Consider the following 14823-nt stretch of genomic DNA (forward strand, 5'->3'; position numbering starts at 1 on the left):
TACGAGACTGCGGGCGACTTCTGCGTAGGATCCTACAGGTGTCTGTGTTGGAGTCTGCTGGAGGCTACGTATGAACCTACGGGCGGCTGCGTAGGAGCCTGTGGCAGAGGTCGCAACCGGGTACCCGATACCCGTACCCTACCCGATACCCGGCTACCCGTACCCAGCCAGGTACGGGTAGCCGGGTACCCGTTTGCGACCCTGGTGCGGCCGGGTACGGGTAGGCTGTGAGTCACTGGTGAGTAACCGTGTGTCACTCATTTCGGGTAGGGTACGGGTAGGGAACGGGTACCCGTACCAGGCCAGGTACGGGTACGGGCACCCATTTGCGACCCTGGTGCGGCCGGGTACGGGTAAGGAATCAAAACCCGTTAGCGACCTCTGGCCTGTGGACTTGTAGTGTATAGTGTAGTGTATAGTGTAGTGTATAGTGTAGTGTAAAGTGTAGTGTGTAGTGTATAGTGTAGTGTGTAGTGTATAGTGTAAAGTGTAGTGTGTAGTGTAGTGTATAGTAGTGTCGTGTGTAGTGTATAGTAGTGTATAGTGTAGTGTATAGTAGACTGAGGCTGCTATAGCTCAGTGTTAATGAGAGAGCCTCAATGAGCCAGACTGAGTCTCCTATAGCTCAGTGTTAATGAGGGAGCCTCAGGGAGCCAGACTGAGGCTCCTATAGGGTTCAGTGTTAATCACTGAGACTTACAGAGCCAGACTAAGACTCCCATAGGGTTCGGTGTTAATGACTGAGACTCAGGGAGCCAGACTGAGGCTCCTATACGATCCTTAGGGCTCAGTATTAATGCGTGGGAGCCTACAGGCGTCTCTGCGTGTGCGACGGGCTCTCTGTATCTCTCTTCCTCACGTAGATGTTGGTAGTGGGCGTCTGCAGGAACCACTCCACGTCCAGCTGCTCAGTGGCCGTCGGATCGACCTTCCAGGTGCAGCCCAGCACCACCGTCTCCCCCTCCGCTTTCTCTACCCACGAGACGGCTGCCAAGAGGGGGGGGGGGGGGGTGACACGGTTGTGAAGTAATGTCTTCAAGAGTCACGTAATTGTATTTGTGTTTCTCTGTTAGTGCCCCAAACACGTAGATTTACCCACACAGGCTTACTCAGAGAGGCATAGACTCACACAGTGACCCACAGACTCACACAGAGACCCCTAGACTCACACAGAGACCCATAAACTCACTCAGAGAGGCATAGACTCACACAGTGACCCACAGACTCACACAGAGACCCCTAGACTCACACAGAGACCCATAAACTCACTCAGAGAGGCATAGACTCACACAGTGACCCACAGACTCACACAGAGACCCCTAGACTCATACAGAGACCCATAAACTCACTCAGAGAGGCATAGACTCACACAGTGACCCACAGACTCACACAGAGACCCCTAGACTCATACAGAGACCCATAAACTCACTCAGAGAGGCATAGACTCACACAGTGACCCACAGACTCACACAGAGACCCCTAGACTCACACAGAGACCCATAGACTCATACAGAGACCCATAGACTCACACAGAGACCCATAAACTCACTCAGAGAGGCATAGACTCACACAGAGACCCATAGACTCACACAGAGACCCATAGACTCACACAGAGACCCATAGACTCACACAGAGACCCATAGACTCACACAGAGACCCATAGACTCACACAGAGACCCATAGACCCACAAAGATCCCCCATGTAGCGTTCCACAGACTGTTGGGGCAAGTGCTGTTAGCGAGTCAGCAGCAGCAGCACCACGCCCGGCCGCCTTTGTCTCCCCCCCCCAGTCGCTAACCAGTGCGCCACCGCTCCCCGTTACCAACAGCGCTCGTGCCAGGCTAGGTGCACTTGGCAACTTATCACAAACTTATCACAAACACACACAAAAACAAAGTAGCCTCGCGAATAAGATGGCACGTCCCAGCAGACAACCGCCGACTCACTGCCCATCGCGATCGCCATCGCCTGCAGCAGCAGCAACAGCAGCAGCAGCAGCGCAGAGCGAGACAACAACACGTCCGCCATTTCTGTCTCTTCGTTTCTTCATCTCGCGCCATGACGTCACGCGGCGAGGGGCGGAGTTCCGGTGGATTTGTAAAGTAGTAACTCGGCAGGAGACGACTTCACGGGTAGCACACTCTTTATTTTCACCAACTTGTAGTTACACGGGTGACCAACACCCACTTAGCTACACGGGTGACGGACACCCACTCAACTACAACTTCGTTACACGGGTGACCAACACCCACTTAGCTACACGGGTGACCAACACCCACTCAGCTACACGGGTGACTAACACCCACTCAGCTACACGGGTGACCAACACCCACTCAGCTACACGGGTGACTAACACCCACTCAGCTACACGGGTGACCAACACCCACTCAGCTGTACTGACACGGGCTCTTACGCCCTGTAGCCTTCCGGGACACACCCAGCCGGGTGCCCGTCTCGGCTCTGGGTACCACCGTCCCGACCCACACGGGCGTCGGACTACGGTCCCCCCAGTCTCGGCTCCGAGCCACACAGGGCCCCTACCTCCTCCACCCCGTCTTCGGTCTTCAACTGGTTAACACTGACCACGAGTGCTCTCGCGCGTCCCCCTTTATACCCCTCCTGCGGACGTCGCTGAGAGTACTCACTTATCTGACCAATCACTGCGCACTCGCTACGATCCTCTTTTCCCAGCTTGTGTGAGCGCGCCTCACCACCGGCGCGCGCGTCCCTGCCACGCCCACACCGCGTGCCCAACCCCGCGCCCCGTGATCCATCACTCCCGGCGCACGTCAATACCACCACTACAGATTCACCCCCCACGCAAACCACGCTGTTGCAATATACATGTAGCACACACACAATAACACTGGTCAACACACTTGTTGTTCTGGCATTAGGTATTAACAACGAGTTTAAGGTAATTTTGGGGTGCCGATTCCAAATCTGGCATCAGTTTTTGTCCATCACATCAGGTTTTTAAGATATCAAATATTGCATTTTCAATAAAAACTGCAGAAGAAAAATATTAAGTAAATGTGGATATCTACATAAAATTATGATATTATCAACATAACAGGAGCCTGCGGGGTGGGCTGGTAGGAATAATACTCAGTACCGGTACAGGGATATCGACCGGGTATAGAGGAGTTAAAGAAAAAATTACTGTATTCTAGTGTAACGTTAATTAAAAGTGTTTGTTTTGACAAGAAACGCTGTGAGATTTAAAGACTCGTAGTCATTCATTTCCAAACGATCACGTCTGAGATTAATTGACCTTAGATGGGGAAACTCGAATGCATTTACTAGTATAAAGGTGAAATAAAATAGAGGGAATAAACGGCACCTTGGTGCATTTTATGTCGTCTACATAGAGTTGAATAAACGGGCGTTTGGCATATTCATATAACAGTAACAGTACTACATTGAGCGGTGTTTGTTTGGCACTTCGAGTTTTTATTCGCGCGCACGACATGGATACCGAAAACAACCACGACTTTTAGGGCAAGATTTCAACAAGGTGTGTTCTCTAAAGATCGTCGTGCAGACGTGCGAGGCTGGGATTGATTGCAGTGAATGTCGGGACAGCGTGTTCATTAATCATCTTAAAGTATTTTGGGTTCGATCACATAAGTATCAATGTTGTGTCGTAACCCTCCACCACCCGACACAGCCAGTAAGGTTTGTCACGTAAACAACGCACCAATTAATTATTAGTATAGTGTATAGTAGTGTATAGTGTAGTGTATAGTGTAATAGTATATAGTGTAGTGTATAGTGGTGTAGTGTATAGTGTAGTGTATAGTGGTGTATAGTGGTGTAGTGTATAGTAGTGTAGTGTATAGTGTATAGTAGTGTAGTGTATAGTGTATAGTAGTGTAGTGTATAGTGTATAGTAGTGTAGTGTATAGTAGTGTAGATTTGTTTCTTGAAATAATTCCCGACGCCCCCCCGAGCTCACAGCCACTCACGGCCGCGTGCGTGCCTCCCAGTGTGCACCACCAAACGGCGTTCGGTTAGACCCCCTCCCTAGACTCCCTCCCCGTGAGTCACCGAATGCCGCTGAAGGTGGCGACGCAAAGCAAACCCCTTGCCGCACACTGCGCACACGTACGGCCTCTCCCCCGTGTGCTTCCTTGCGTGCACGTGCAAGCTGTCCACCTGCGTGAACCCCTGCCCGCACTCGTCGCACACGTACGTTCTCTCGCCCGCGTGCGTCCTGGCGTGCCTCTTCATGTCGGAGCAGCCGGGAAAACTCTTCCCGCAATCCTCACAAACGTACGGCCTCTCGTCCATGTGCGACCTCACTCGCAGGTTCAAGTTGCAGGCCTGCGCGGAGCCCTTCCCGTACTCCTCACAAACGTACGGCCTCTCGTCCGTGTGCGACCTCACTCGCAGGTTCAAGTTGCAGGCCTGCGCGGAGCCCTTCCCGTACTCTTCGCAAACGTACGGCCTCTCGTCCATGTGCGACCTCACTCGCAGGTTCAAGTTGAAGTCGTGCGCGAAGCCCTTGCCGCACACGGCGTACACGTACTGCTTCTCGCCCGTGTGCGTCTCGAAGTGGGGAAAGCCGCACTGCCCGCACGCGTGCCGCTTGTCACCGGCGGTGCTTGCTGTCTTCTTGTCTCCTGCAAAGGTACGGACGGGCGGGGAGGACGGTGTGGTGGGAGCATTGTACAACAGGCGTCAGGGTCGGGATCGAACCCAGGACCTCCTGTATACCAGGCGAGGTAGTCAACGTCTCATAGCCACCGTGATGATGATGAGAGATCGAACCCACGACCTCCTGTATACCAGGCGAGGTAGTCAACGTCTGCTATCCACCGTGGTGCCACCGTGCTCACCAGCATCGATGTCTTGCAGGCTCTCCGTAGAGTCTGGCCGCTTCCCAAGCGCTGCATTATCTTCCATTTCTTGCTTGACGAATCTGGCGGGGGGAATGCAAAGAAAAACAACGACAATGAACGTAGACAACCAAATAGATAAATAATAAATATATAAATGTTGCGCCGTCGTTAAACCCGCCACCACCCGACACAGCCATTTAGTAAGGTTTAGTACAACAGGAACAGACCGTGCCAATTCATTACGCAGTACGGCACTACTGTGGAGTGTATAGTGTAGTGTATAGTTTATCCACCGGCTGTAGTAGTAGCTATCCAAACTCTATAATAGTACTAACTTCACAGCGTGTAGTGGTGAGGCTTAGTCCCGTGCAGAGCCCCTAGCCTCGCCTAGATTGCCCAGCTGGCCGAGGTGGCACCTTTGCAGGCTGAGGCTGGGCTGCTACCCCCCCACCACCACCATCCCCCCACCCGCTTTACAATAATATCATCCAAGGACTATAATAGTAGTATCTACCGACCAGAGGTCACAAACGGGTTTTGATTCCTTACCCGTACCCGGTCGCACCAAGGTCGCAAACGGGTACCCGTACCCGTACCCGGCCGGGTACGGGTAGGGTACGGGTATCGGGTACCTGATTGCGACCTCTGGGATGAAGCCATGTTGCAGGCGCCAGTGGGTTGATTCTAGGAACTTGAATTGTGAGAAGAGACAAGACGTTGGGAAATGAGTGACAAACAGTTACTCACCAATGACTCACGGTCTACCCGTACCCGGCCGCACCAGGGTCGCAAACGGCTACCCGTACCCGTACGGGTAGCCGGGTATCGGGTAGGGTACGGGTATCGGGTACTCGGTTGCGACCTCTGCTACCGACCCTATAGTAGTAAGTGCTGCACACATTGGGGAGAAGAGGACATCACACTGAAGAATTCACCTCATAATTCCGCCCCACCGATCACACTGAAGAATTCACCTCAGCGGTGGCGACTTTCTCGCGCATGCGCAGATGCGTGGCCTGGAACCACCCTGTGCTAATGAAAGGGAATACATTGTTAATTTAACCACTTTAAACTTGACAGATGTGAAATACGAATAGCGCTTTTCCGTCGCGGGGCATACGGTGTGGTATCTGTGTACTTTTTCGATGCGTAAAACCCCACAGTTTGTAAGTGAAACACGTCACAAGGTACCCGCGCAAACAGGCAGACAGACACACAGACGAAAGATGACTTTCATAGGTAGTGTATAGTGTAGTGTATAGTGTAGTGTATAGTGTAGTGTAGTGTATAGTGTAGTGTGTAGTGTAGTGTGTAGTAGTGTATAGTGTAGTGTATAGTGTAGTAGTGTATAGTGTAGTGTATAGTAGTGTATAGTGTAGTGTGTAGTAGTGTATAGTGTAGTGTGTAGTAGTGTATAGTGTAGTGTATAGTGTAGTGTATAGTGTAGTGTATAGTGTAGTGTAGTGTATAGTGTAGTGTATAGTAGTGTATAGTAGTGTAGTGTGTAGTAGTGTATAGTGTAGTGTATAGTGTAGTGTATAGTGTAGTGTATAGTGTAGTGTAGTGTATAGTGTAGTGTATAGTGTAGTGTATAGTGTAGTGTATAGTGTAGTGTGTAGTAGTGTATAGTGTAGTGTATAGTGTAGTATATAGTGTAGTGTATAGTGTAGTGTGTAGTAGTGTATAGTGTAGTGTATAGTGTAGTGTATAGTGTATAGTGTAGTGTATAGTGTAGTGTATAGTGTAGTGTATAGTGTAGTGCAAGGCCGTAGCCATGGAGACAACATTGGGGGGGCCAGATTTTCCAGGTGTCTGGGGTCCTCCCCCCCAGAAAAATATCTAAATTTGAAAACTAATTTCCTGCCATTTCCTGCCTAAAACATTTACAAATTCACCAACACATGGGATGGACTTTTTATAATTATTTTTTTTTACAATAATGTCTAACAGTGTATTGTATTGCATTGCTCTGTTTTAACTTTGTTTTTTTTTTAACCATTTCTTGCTTTATTGTATGTAATGTTTGAGATTACGGATTAATAAAGTACAACCACAATCATATCAACAGAAATCTATGCGTTGATTTACATGAAGGCAAGTCCAGATATTGTGACCAAGGTTTAGCAAATTGTTGTTTTTATTTACAAAGCATTAAATTAACTTGTTTTTTAAAATATAAATATATAACATAATAACGTCTTTGACGTATAAACTTCTCACGTGATCTTACTAGCTCTACTACCCGGCCGCCTTTGTCTCCCCAGTGGCGATGTTCACACACCACTCCAGTTACTGCTTTGAGGCTGAGGCGACGTGACGTGGAGTTTTTTCCCGCCAAATCTTTTAGGCTCCTCCCCCTCGCCCGCCCCCATTTGAGGGGGGGGGGGGAGTAAAGGCGGTTGCCATGGATTTTTGTTGATAAATGTGCAGTTTGAGTCTATGGGGCAGTGTTGAGTCTATGGGCAGTGTTGAGTCTATGGGCAGTGTTGAGTCTATGGGCAGTGTTGAGTCTATGGGCAGTGTTGAGTCTATGGGTAGTGTTGAGTCTATGGGCAGTGTTGAGTCTATGGGCAGTGTTGAGTCTATGTTGAGTCTATGGGCAGTGTTGAGTCTATGGGGCAGTGTTGAGTCTATGGGCAGTGTGAGTCTATGGGGGCAGTGTTGAGTCTATGGGCAGTGTTGAGTCTATGGGGTAGTGTTGAGTCTATGGGCATGTTGAGTCTATGGGTGGCAGTGTTGAGTCTGTGGGCAGTGTTGAGTCTATGGGCAGTGTTGAGTCTATGGGGTAGTGTTGAGTCTATGGGCAGTGTTGAGTCTATGGGGTAGTGTTGAGTCTATGGGCAGTGTTGAGTCTATGGGTGGCAGTGTTGAGTCTATGGGCAGTGTTGAGTCTATGGGGTAGTGTTGAGTCTATGGGGCAGTGTTGAGTCTATGGTGGCAGTGTTGAGTCTATGGGCAATGTTGAGTCTAGGGGCAGTGTTGAGTCTATGGGGCAGTGTTGAGTCTATGGGGCAGTGTTGAGTCTATGGGGTAGTGTTGAGTCTATGGGCAGTGTTGAGTCTATGGGGCAGTGTTGAGTCTATGGTGGCAGTGTTGAGTCTATGGGGCAGTGTTGAGTCTATGGGTGGCAGTGTTGAGTCTATGGGCAGTGTTGAGTCTATGGGCAGTGTTTGAGTCTATGGGGCAGTGTTGAGTCTATGGTGGCAGTGTTGAGTCTATGGGTGCAGTGTTGAGTCTATGGGTGGCAGTGTTGAGTCTATGGGCAGTGTTGAGTCTATGGGCAGTGTTGAGTCTATGGGTGGCAGTGTTGAGTCTATGGGGCAGTGTTGAGTCTATGGGTGGCAGTGTTGAGTCTATGGGTGGCAGTGTTGAGTCTAGGGGGCAGTGTTGAGTCTATGGGCAGTGTTGAGTCTATGGGTGGCAGTGTTGAGTCTATGGGGCAGTGTTGAGTCTATGGTGGCAGTGTTGAGTCTATGGGTGCAGTGTTGAGTCTATGGGCAGTGTTGAGTCTATGGGTGGCAGTGTTGAGTCTATGGGGCAGTGTTGAGTCTATGGGCAGTGTTGAGTCTATGGGTGGCAGTGTTGAGTCTATGGGGCAGTGTTGAGTCTATGGGTGGCAGTGTTGAGTCTATGGGGCAGTGTTGAGTCTATGGGGCAGTGTTGAGTCTATGGGTGGCAGTGTTGAGTCTATGGGGCAGTGTTGAGTCTATGGGGCAGTGTTGAGTCTATGGGTGGCAGTGTTGAGTCTATGGGGCAGTGTTGAGTCTATGGTGGCAGTGTTGAGTCTATGGGGCAGTGTTGAGTCTATGGTGCAGTGTTGAGTCTATGGTGCAGTGTTGAGTCTATGGTGCAGTGTTGAGTCTATGGTGCAGTGTTGAGTCTATGGTGCAGTGTTGAGTCTATGGTGCAGTGTTGAGTCTATGGTGCAGTGTTGAGTCTATGGGCAGTGTTGAGTCTATGGTGCAGTGTTGAGTATATGGGCAGTGTTGAGTCTATGGTGCAGTGTTGAGTCTATGGTGTTGTGTGAGTCTATGACAGTGTTGAGTCTGTGGTGCAGTGTTGAGTCTATGGGCAGTGTTGAGTCTATGGGCAGTGTTGAGTCTATGGGTGGCAGTGTTGAGTCTATGGGGCAGTGTTGAGTCTATGGGTGGCAGTGTTGAGTCTATGGGGCAGTGTTGAGTCTATGGGTGGCAGTGTTGAGTCTATGGGGCAGTGTTGAGTCTATGGGCAGTGTTGAGTCTATGGTGCATGTTGAGTTTATGGTGCAGTGTTGAGTCTATGGTGCAGTGTTGAGTCTATGGTGCAGTGTTGAGTCTATGGTGCAGTGTTGAGTCTATGGTGCAGTGTTGAGTCTATGGTGCAGTGTTGAGTCTATGGGCAGTGTTGAGTCTATGGTGCAGTGTTGAGTCTATGGGCAGTGTTGAGTCTATGGTGCAGTGTTGAGTCTATGGTGTTGTGTGAGTCTATGACAGTGTTGAGTCTGTGGTGCAGTGTTGAGTCTATGGGCAGTGTTGAGTCTATGGTGCAGTGCCGATCCGATTGTGTCGAGAAGATTCTAGAAGAATGGATCATTTGTGTCGTTGTGTATCCCCATCGTCTGTGAACTCGCGCTTCAATTCGGTTGTTTTCCCTTCGTCTCGTTGCGTCTCTCTGCCGCTGCTGATCGAATGGCCGGCGATACCCCCTGCTGATCTCCACGTCGTCGTCGTCGTCGTCAGCCACGCTCGATCCTCCGCGGAAATGAAGACCTCCCCCCAATCCACGGCCATTTCTCACCGGCCGCGTGACCACGCACCGACGACGTCACGTCTCCCACCTGCGCTTGAACACAACCGTGCGCGCTCCTCCCGCACCCCCCTTCGCAGGTCGCGTCGGGGCTACGCCAGCGACAATGACGACGACGATGACCACCGTCATCGCGACAATGCTGCTGGTGGCGACGACGGGGGCGGCAGCGGCGTCGACGGTGTCGGCAGACGACGCGAAGAAGCCTTCTCCGTCCCATCCGTACGGGCTGTGTCCCCCGGGCCACCGCGTCTCGCTGCCGTTCTCCACGAAGGCCGTGGAGGGGCAGCAGAAGCAGCTGGAGGACGCGTCCCACGTGGAGGCACGTTGCACTCGGTGCCCGCCACGCCACTACACCCAGTTCTGGAACTCCCTGGACCGGTGTCTCTACTGCGGCCCGGGGTGCAAGGAGGGTCAGCGGCTCGCGAAGGAATGCAGCCCCACGCACGACCGCGTGTGCGAGTGCGAGCCGGGCACCTTCCTGCTGCAGGAGTTCTGCGTGCCGCACAGAAGCTGCGCCGCCGGGCACGGCGTCGTCACCAAAGGCACGCACGGGGGGCGGGGGGCGGATACACCACGTGTGTCGTCGCGGTTCATTCGGCGATCGATTCGCTCGTACCAAGACGCTACTCAATTATTGCGTCTTATTTAATTAGTTGAATCGATGACAGTTCCTTCCGCGTGACCTCCCCCATCAACAAAAATGCACGAACGCCCACACTCCCCGTTCATGCATTCTTCATTCATTGTAGTACTTGGTTCTGCATGTCGCTCGGCTCGTACATGCACAGGTAGGATGTCCTCGCTAAAGGCGCGAGTGCACATGACCTATTCATTCGTGGAGAGGTGAAATCATTTGCGCATTATTTCATTTGTTCTGTTGGCTCCAATCACCAGTTGCCCATCGGGACAGAGCTTCTGCGTGCCCAGCACGAGCTTTCTACCCCACTCGGACATTAATTGGTTTCTACATGCATCCGTCTGATGATCATTCATTTGTTCATAATAAAGGTTTTTAGGTTAGGTCGCGTTATTTATAAATGTGTCATTTGTAAATGTTTTTAGTCGTCAAGCCGGGGAATCTTATCACCACTTTCCCATCGCCCAGCTATCTCCCAGCCATCTCCCAGCGCCAATCAATGCCTATTCTCTTCTCATCTTTCTCTCTCTCTCTACGCATCTCTACATTCTCTCTCTCTGTCTGCCCGTGCACCCCCATCTCACGCTCTTCTCGGCACCGCAGGATCCCCGCACGAAGACACGCACTGCGCCCCGTGCCCTTGGGGATTCTTCTCCCCGGAGGTATCGGCGAATGCCACGTGCCGCCCGCACACAAACTGCTTCACTCCGGGCTCCGTGCAGCTGCTGCCCGGAGCCTCCACGCACGACGCGCTCTGCTGGTCCTGCCACGAGCGACGGGCGTCCGTGCGGAGTCGGGAGCATGGCGACGCGAGGCCGGCAGGTGAGCCGCTTGCGATGACCGCTCTCTCGTTCACGTGTTTCATACGGACGTATCGTTTTAGCGGCAACCGTAGATCGATGGCATAGTCGGAGAAGCAGCTGCTGGCTTCGGAGGGCAGTGGATGCCACACTGGGTCATTTCATTTCATTTACACCTGATGACGATTGCTTGTGTTGCAATTGAAACGTCGTATGCCGGTAGCAAGACGCGTCACCTCTCTTCCCTCCGCAGGGGAAGATGGTGCCGAGCCTCCACCGTCTAACCCGCCGCCCCAGCCGGAGTACGCGTGCGTGGACGCGACCCTGCGATTCGTGGACAGCGTCCGTCACCTGATTCTGCCGTGCCTGGCCCACCACGACACGAAGGAGGCCGCCTACATCTGGAAGCTTCTGGCCGGTGCCGCGAGGCGGCGGCGGCGGCAGCGGGAAGGGCGCAGGCAGCGTGGGGGGAACGAGACGAAGCGGGCGAGGAGGTTGGAGAGGCAGCTGGAGATGCTGCTGGGGGTTTGCGCAAAGGGAGCGTCGCCAGGAGGGTCGGTGAGAATGCACGCGGCGACGGCGGCGGCGGCGGACTGAACGTGGTCGAACAAGATGGGGGGAAGGGCCTTTGAGGACGTCCATCTTCTTGGTTCTTTCGGTAAAGTCACGTAGAATGGAAATAACAAAATAATAAAAATATAATAAAATATATTATTATAAATAATAAAAATAAGAAAATATTAGAAATTAAGCATAATGAAATATATTATTATATTACTTTTTTATGTTTTATTTTATTATTTCCCTTCTAGGTGACTTTCGTGACTGCAGGGATTCATCTTCTTGGTTCTTTCGGGAAAGTCACGTAGAAGGGAAATAATAAAATAAATAAATAGAAAACATTTATGCTTTATTTTTTATATTTTTTTATTATTACATTTTTCATAAAATAAAAATAAAACATGTTTTATTTTTTTATTTTATTATTTCCCTTCTACGTGACTTTACCGAAAGAACCAAGAACAGTGAATAACTTTAATAAGCCGAAAATATTAACAGACACTCCCTCACGACTGAAACCTTAACCGCTGAACATTTCAGACAATTTGCCCTGCCGTGAGGTGCAGAAGAGTACGGTGTCGTTACGAACAGCGAACACTGTGACAGCTAAAATGCTACAAAAGTCTCCGATTTGGATGTTGATTCACGTGAAGAGAGAATATTTCAGCAGTGTTCACAGTCTCTCCTACGACCAGGCCTCTCGATGTTTAACAGAATGTTACTGTGCTGGCTTGGAGTTAGGAATTATGAGCAGAAGGCACCGCAACTCGAACGTGATACACTCATCATAAGAATCCATGTTGTTGTATAGGCCAATCGGTTTAAAGGACGATGCATACATTACCGAAGTATATTTGTTTCAACGGTTTACCGCAAGTCTGTGTGGTTAGTGCAGACTGGATGCCTTGTGATAGGGGTCCATTTGGTGTTTGAACCTCTTAACACCTCAGAAAGGGTAAATCCTATTTGTTTATTTTATTCCATCACTATGTTTATTGCACCCATATATCCTTACAATCAATCCGATGAGAGCTTTATACAAAAATATCGTTGGACAAAATAAGGACCAATAAGGATAAATGAGGATGTGGTTTGTCAAAATGGTTCCCGGAAAAGTGAAAACAAAAATAACAAAAATATTTCGTTGTTAAGATTTTGAGAGAAACATTTCTGGAGCAGAGCGTAATGCACCTCCAATGTCAACTACTGGGGGACTGGTTAATGACTTCTTTTGGAATGTAAAATGTGGTTTTGTAATTACCACGTTTGGTTACGTGTTGACTGTTGAAACCTTTAAATAAAAGTTGCATAAAATGGATACGCGTTCAAAATTCCTCAGCAGTTTAGAGCGAATCGAAATCCGCAAATATGCCATCAGCTATGCTCTACCCACTGCTGGCTCAAAGCCTCCCTTCAATCATAGCTGAGATGCCAAAAAGCCACCGAGGTTTTTCTGCCCATGAGCTCCGATCTTATCGCTCCATCTGCGTCCATCGGTTATCATCCCTCATCGCCGTGCTGCCCTGACCAAACTCAACGTAACGCCTGCACAGTCATTACATTGTCCTGCAAAGGATTGCGGTCGTCCTGAAGCCACCCCCACCCCCTCCAACTCTACCAGAGAGAGAGAGAGAGGGAGGAGAGGCAGTGTCCGTAGAGTCGTGGCGGGCCCCGACAGTTCACGATGAGAAGTCAGGGGCCCTGATGCTGATGGGAAGATTGCCAGGTGGGGTAGACACGTGACTGCGCCCCACGTGACCTCTTGACCCGCACCCTTCCCGTGCCCTTAGAAGAACAGCCCCCACACCCCCCCCCCCCAGTAGCCCCTGGGCGACAGGTACTGTGAGGCCCCCAGTAATTTTATTTTGTCAAGGCGCTCTTCCCCCTCCAACCCAGCTTAAATATACGCTCCAAGCCTGGTGGTGTTTCATTCAGACGCTGTCTTTCCGACAGACCTGGTTTTCACCTGAGGACGGCTGCTTGCGTTGTGGCCGAAACGTCGTGAGAATTATTTTATTATGTTTATTTTATTATTTTATTATTTCCCTTCTACGTGACGACTTTACCGAAAGAACCAAGAAGATGAATCCCTGCAGTCACGAAAGCTTTAAATCGAAATAAAACATTTAAGGAACACAACTTAAACGGCAAACTAGAGGACAGTTCAGCGGTGCACTCACAACTCCAAACCATCGCGACGGCGCTGAAGCAAACGAGATAAACACAACGGGGGGCGGCATCGTGCACTCAACAGAAGTCAAAGACCCGTCACGGTGCCCACGCCACTGCGTGGCAGGCCTGGGAGCTCAGAGCGAGGGCTTTAGAGCATTCCGACCAACTCCTAGCCACCTACCACCAGGGTCGCAAACGAGTTTTGATTCCTTACCCCTCGTACCCGTACCCTACCCGTACCAGGGTCACAAACGGGTACCCGTACTCGTACCCGATACCCGGCTACCCGTACCCGGCCGGGTACGAGTAGGGTACGGGTATCGGGTACCTGATTGCGACCTCTGGGATGAAGCCATGTTGCAGGCACGGGTGGGTTGATTCTAGGAACTTGAACTGTGAGAAGAGACAAGACGTTGGAAATGAGTGACAAACGGTTACTCACCAGTGATTCACGGCCTACCCGTACCCGTACTCGGCCGCACCAGGGTCGCAAACGGCTACCCGTAGCTGGGTATCGGGTAGGGTACGGGTATCGGGTACCCGGTTGTGACCTCTGCCTACCACCCAGCGAGTACGTGGGCGGTCGATGTGCACATGCGTGCACGTGTAATCGTGCTGGATACACAAAACAAAGGCTCGGCGACGTTTTTGCACATGTTTCGTATTGCTTAACGAAGGTCGACAAGTCTGTCCGTCCACACCGCTCGTGTTTCACGTCCGGCGGCCGTCGTTTGCGCGAAAGGCGGTTGGCTTCGGCGGTGTCACCGCACGGACGCGTCGGCTGTCGGATCCGGCAGAGGGAAGGAGGCATCGGCGAGGGTGCGGTGATTGGCATTGGCCGCCACGACCTCGTGACCTTTGGGCCCTGCCCCCGTTGCAGGTGACACCCGCGTGGACGGGCAGCCGCACCACGCAGACTCCGGCTCATCCTCTCAGCAGCAGCAGCAGCGGCGGCTTCAGGGGCTATCAATCAAACAAAGACGGCGGTCGCCGCATCATCATCATCGTCATCATCGTCAT

At 51.0% G+C, this 14823-nt stretch overlaps 1 protein-coding gene across 1 annotated transcript; it reads left to right on the top strand.

Moving 5' to 3' along the window:
• Positions 1-9723: 9723 nt before the first annotated feature.
• LOC133361927 (tumor necrosis factor receptor superfamily member 1B-like) lies at positions 9724-11667 on the top strand. The gene is made up of 3 exons (XM_061580902.1): positions 9724-10208; positions 10874-11092; positions 11324-11667. The coding sequence occupies exons 1-3, from the start codon at positions 9737-9739 to the stop codon at positions 11665-11667; spliced, it is 1035 nt and encodes a 344-aa protein (XP_061436886.1). The 5' UTR covers positions 9724-9736.
• The last annotated feature ends 3156 nt before the right edge of the window (positions 11668-14823 follow it).

Source organism: Lethenteron reissneri, unplaced genomic scaffold, assembly GCF_015708825.2.
Source record: "Lethenteron reissneri isolate LAM-NWPU_2019-01 unplaced genomic scaffold, ASM1570882v1 scaffold_1293, whole genome shotgun sequence".
NCBI classification, from domain to species: Eukaryota; Metazoa; Chordata; class Hyperoartia; order Petromyzontiformes; family Petromyzontidae; genus Lethenteron; species Lethenteron reissneri.

Coding starts and splice junctions, on each gene's coding strand:
- LOC133361927 (XM_061580902.1), top strand. CDS start 9,737: ATGACGACGACGATGACCACCGTCATCGCGACAATGCTGCTGGTGGCG. Junction 10,209..10,873: donor GCGGGGGGCGGATACACCAC/GTGTGTCGTCGC, acceptor TCGGCACCGCAG/GATCCCCGCACGAAGACACG. Junction 11,093..11,323: donor TGGCGACGCGAGGCCGGCAG/GTGAGCCGCTTG, acceptor TTCCCTCCGCAG/GGGAAGATGGTGCCGAGCCT.